Genomic DNA, 5,249 nt, shown 5'->3' with positions numbered 1-5,249 from the left:
GAGATTAAACCACTAACTGATGCTGCAGTCAATTTAGTTTTGAAGACGTAGAGAAAATTCATCAATGTGACAGATCACAATAAAATGATGTCAATCAAAATAATGAGGCTGTCGTGCACAAATGTTTTGTTATTTCTCAGAAACATGATCTGAGCAAATGCCTCACTTTTTTATTATAGTGCTGTAAACGAGGACTTATCAAAATGCATAAATCACATGTACGATGTCAGTTTGAGTTTGTGGTTGGCACATTGGGTTTACATTCATTTTCTTTTCAGAAAGACTTTTTTTATAAACTTGACTATTTTATTTTTTTTTTTTTACCCAACCAGATACTTTCAAAGTGGAGATCAGATCAGCTCTGTTTGGTTTGGAGACAATGGGGAGTTTTTGACAAGCCATATTAACACAAAGAATTGGTGCAGTCTGTGTTTCTTTCAGCCCTTTCATGTCGGCCCCCTTGTGGGGTCTTTTTTTAAATCGGACATCTTAAAATAGGTGTTGACAGTTGTGTGTGGTAATTACAATGTACCCTTGTAAAAAAAGGATGCACAAATTATGTACAGTTCCAGTGAAGTCCAGTCAGCCTGTCAGTTTAGTCTTTCAGACCAGGTGGTCTGGTCAACAGGCTGAAAGCAGTGGCAGGTATCGTGGTGGAGAGGGGTTCGACATGTTCTTGCATGCAGCGCATGTTCCCAGTGTTGAATACACACTGCAATGGCCACAACACGATTACAACAAGCAGCACCATGAGCACGGCGAAGAGCAGCATCCTCTTCCAGTCCGCCAGCCGGTCCAGCAGGCCAAAACTTCGGGGCTGCGTCTGGATCGGAGCATCCACTGTCTTGTTGGCCCCGATGTCTATGCAGATGCAGAAGGCGTTGGGACTCTCGGGGGTGCCCGTGTCGGCGTCGTACACGGAGCTTTTATAGCAAAGCTTCTCCCCCTCCAGCCACACTGGCTCCTCCTGCTGCTGGTGGCTGGGCAGCTTGCAGAGAACCTCACGGCTGGTTGTCAAGGCCGGAGGTCCGTCCTCGGGCAGCGTGGTGGGGTGACGGCAGAAGGGGCAAGAGAGGCGATTGCCGGCGCCGTTACCGTCCTGGTCGGCCAGCGAGACCGCCATGAGGCGGGAGAGGCACTCCAGGCAGAAGGTATGGGTGCACTCAAGCAACTTGGGTGTTTTGAAGACGTTGTCGTAGGTGTTGTAGCAGATGGAGCACTCCGGCTGACTCACGACTGACACCTTCTTCTTCAGCTCTCCAGCAGTGTCCTGGGGGTCGAACTGCATGTGCCAAATCTGCGGAGACTGTTCCATCTTCAGAAATAGAAGCCTCCCCTCTTCTTTGTTTAAGTCTCCTTTGGACTCGTCAGCCCTCTCTTTCCTCTTCTTGGTCTGTCCTTAACTTCTGAATTGTCTTGAAAGAGAACGGATGAGAAGTACAGTTTAGATTTCATATTGCAGATGGTATTTTGCTGCTTGTATCAAACAAACAAACCGTACAACCATCACGTCAACAAGTTAACAGGATTTCAGTCAATCAGTGCAGATTTCTATACAGCCAAGTGGAATGTTAAACCTTCAACTGTTTTCACCCACACATAGCCTTGCAATATTATCTGTGCTCTAACAGGATTTTTGTCTGTAAATGAGTCATTTGAAAAGGTACAAAGTGATGCAAAATGGGACAAATGAGTCCAGTTATTCTGTGGATTTAGTAAAGCAACACCAACAAACACAAATAGTCAATGACATGCCAAGACAGGAACGGAAACGACAACGTCCACCCCGTATCTTGTGTTGGCAACATGGGTTTCTAAGGAGTAATAGCCTCTGTTGGCATGGTTTAGTGTTGTAATGTTTGACCAGTGAATGACCCTGCTGTATTCTAGTCATTTGCCGAGTGTAATGGGTAGATTGGGTCAGCTGATTAATCATGTTGACACTGGGGGCTTTTTGCTTGCTCGTGACCTGTGCAAACTCTGTGGTCTTCACAGTACAGACTTTCTTAGACCAGGTTTAGGGTCACTGTAGGTTTGGACAGTTAAGTCTCTGGGGCCAAATTACTACTTTCTTCCGAGAATGGTCTCCTTGTCTAATTCTCTTAGATCTATGATAAGAATATTGCATGTTGATAACCTGCTTACTCGAACTGTGGGTTGGGTATATACGGTCAATAATGTGAAGTAGACTGTGTGTTGGGGATGATGGACAGTCAGAACACAGGTGCTCTCCTCTGTGTGCCCCTAGGGCTAGTCCTGCCCCAGTACTCCCATCTAGACAAAGTCACTACTTGTTCTCCGTCTAATCGCTCCATCTACCCTTGAAATTCCTGCTCTGTCAACTCTCTCTCTTAGTCTCTTCTGAATTCAAACATGCTTTAGTTGGATGAGGATAGGTTGTTCTGTAAAATTACACCTATTTTATCAGTTTTAATCCTCCGCTAATCACTGATCCAGACTAAACTTCCCTATTGCTCAGATTGAATTTATCTGGTGTAGTCATTTCCTGGAGCCTCCTACTGTGTATGTAACTCACCGTGATGGACTGTTATTAACCCCGCCTCACCAACCACTAAGGGGAAAATACCTGCTTCCAGTGAGAGCGCAGCTACCGGTACATGGAAAATTCAAGGAAGTCTGAGGATTCAAATATTGATACAGTTTCACAGTGTGCCAAGTACAGCTGCGAGAAATGACTAGTCCATGAAAGCAAATAAATACCTAAATTGGATATCTGAAATAGTTACCATAAAAGTCTCTTATAACAAGGGCAGTTGAAATCTACTACTTTGCTTTTTACTTCAGTTGAGATGGATGCCGCTTTGGATTTAATCCAATACAAACTATCAAAACGCACACGGGCCGTGGATGTGTGACTGACACCATCTTATGTTTGACTGAGGGCAGACTGACAGCGACAGTAACTCACTATCGCCTCTAGAGGAAGAAGTGGTATTACAAGACAGGATGGGCTCGGGGCTAGCTGGTTAGCATGCTCATTTCAGTAGATATTTGGGTCTAATCTGTGTACTTCCCATTTACACAACCAAGTAAGATGAAAAAAGCACATTGAAGTAATGCTGTCATGAAAAAAACAAACTGTCTAAAGTCAGATCATCTGGTTTAGGGGCCAAACTAAATAAAGGCTTAACCCTAAATGTAGAGCCGAGTCAAATATTAACTCAGACTTATGTCCTCAAAATACCAACTTCAAACATGGGTTAGGTCCCTTTGCTGTCTTTGCACTGCATTCTGCTTTGTGCTTCCATCTATGGTCCTATCAGTGGCACGTTTTCCTCACCTGTCCTACTAACACATTGGTATACAAATCTCAGCTTGTCGGTCACCAAACTGAAGAACTATTGTCAAGCCTCATGTAATATTGCTTTTTTTATTTGCTTTTTTCAACCCCGTTGTGTCAGACTCAGCTGTGTGTGTCTTTAGGCCAACTGTCATTCACAATGCTGCCCTACCTGTTCTGAAACTTGATCTACCTGTGGGTGGGGTTAGGGGTGTGTGTGTGTGTTAAACTGCTGCTCACAGTTTAACTCGGCGTGTACAGATAGCACATGTGTAAACACAGATAGACAAAGCAGGAAACGGTACAGACAATCCTCACTGCATATATAAAGATATAGATAAAGACTCACTGCATATATAAAGAAAGCTACTCATGAGATGTGACTACTGACTGGAGCAGCTGCCGCTGGGGTTCTGTTGGCTCAGTGGCAAAAAATGTGCATGGTCACATTTATTTGTAACTGAATAAAGGTAAAGGAATAATAAGAAAATCCATAATTTATTATGGATGAATCCAACAGTCAGGAGTTAAGTTTTATTGATTTTTGTCTTTTGGAAAATCTTTTGACATTTGTCATTTATGATCTTCACTTTAAAAGAAACTGCTTCAATGAAAACAAACAGAAAACCACAAACTGGTGCAAAAAAGCACAAAAGCTTCAGAGTAAAGGTTCAGTTTACCTGTCAACTGAAGAAGATATCAGATGATCCTCTCAGCTCGGCCGGGCTCAGCTCACTCGCTTTGCACTCTAAAATGCATTTCCCTGTCAACAAAGTCAACCACCTTCTGAGCCAAGGTCCTCCTCTGTTGCTGCTCTGAGTGCTCTGCTGGAGTCGCAGGTGTGTTTAAGTGTGTGTGTGTGTGGAGTTGTTCAGAGGCTGTGTAATAGCTTGCTGTGAGAGTGTCGGCTCTGGGTCCTCCTTCCTCTGCGACTGTTGGCCGGTATCACCTGCCCTGCTCTGGCAGTTCCCTTTTTTATCACTTCATGCAAATGACTTTAGGCAGTGCCTCGGCCTTGAGGTGGTGGGGAGGAGGGGTAGGAAGAAGCCTAAAGTCATCAAGGTGAGTAATACACATTATTGCCCTCTCACCAACCCCTCGTGTCTCTTTCTATGCGCATATCTTTCTCTTTTCCTCCTCACCTCTTTCTTCCTGTGGCCCCAACCTCACAAAAAACACATTATGCAAATACCCCTAAACTCCAGCCCAATATACAAACACATTCAGAGTGATACAAATCAACTGACAGCGGCATTTAATTGTTTATCAACAATTTCTCCCATCTGCACTCTACAGAAATACAGAAACTCCCAAAATACTCTACAGGCTGCATCTATTTTCTCCCCATGACAAAATAGAAACTCGATGAGACAGCCGATGTAACACCACTGCACTGGACATGCATATAAAGGGTTCATTTCCATTAAGTGAGAGATAAGGTAACAGATGGCCGTAGAGGACTGTCTTCCCACAGGAGCACCGCTCTCTGTGAATAGCCCGTTGTTCCACTTCCTTACTGGCATACAGTGTTGCTGGTCAGCATGACACAGCAGCACTAGCCAGGCTGTTCCCAGTAGTATTAACTTTTTATTTAAAATGAAATGACAGTAATGACAAGAACAATGTTTAGTCTTAGATGATGAGATCACCTTCATGTAGAAAATACCCCCCCCCCCCCTACCCTGCAAAATCTGCATTTCAAACATGTGTAACGTGTGTAAGACTTTTTATTTGATGGTAATGACGAATGGCTTGTCTCTGCAATAACAGCTGCCTAACTGACTCGGTTATTTAGTAACACAAATACTGCCGTAACAGGTATTTATGGGGCATTGAGTTGTAAGTGCTTTGAGGAAAGAGAAGGTATACAATCAACAGCTGTTTTACTCCCCTTCCTGGAATCTGTGAACTTGGCTTTGTAATAAACACGTCAAAGACTTAATGTCTG

The 5,249-nt window shown here is 43.8% G+C and overlaps 1 protein-coding gene across 1 annotated transcript; it reads right to left on the bottom strand.

Moving 5' to 3' along the window:
- Positions 1–231: 231 nt before the first annotated feature.
- On the bottom strand, positions 232–4,114 carry rnf223 (ring finger protein 223). The gene is made up of 2 exons (XM_079273463.1): positions 3,982–4,114; positions 232–1,415 (listed from the first exon to the last, which is right to left on the bottom strand). The coding sequence occupies exon 2, from the start codon at positions 1,313–1,315 to the stop codon at positions 596–598; it is 720 nt and encodes a 239-aa protein (XP_079129589.1). The 5' UTR covers positions 1,316–1,415; positions 3,982–4,114; the 3' UTR covers positions 232–595.
- Positions 4,115–5,249: the final 1,135 nt, after the last annotated feature.

The sequence above is a fragment of the Melanostigma gelatinosum genome (genome assembly GCF_949748355.1).
Source record: "Melanostigma gelatinosum genome assembly, chromosome: 8".
NCBI lineage: Eukaryota > Metazoa > Chordata > Actinopteri > Perciformes > Zoarcidae > Melanostigma > Melanostigma gelatinosum.
This window is presented reverse-complemented; position numbering and strand designations above follow the sequence as displayed.

What these genes read in the sequence shown, in the direction of transcription:
- rnf223 (XM_079273463.1), bottom strand. Translation starts at nt 1,315, where the DNA reads ATGGAACAGTCTCCGCAGATTTGGCACATGCAGTTCGACCCCCAGGAC.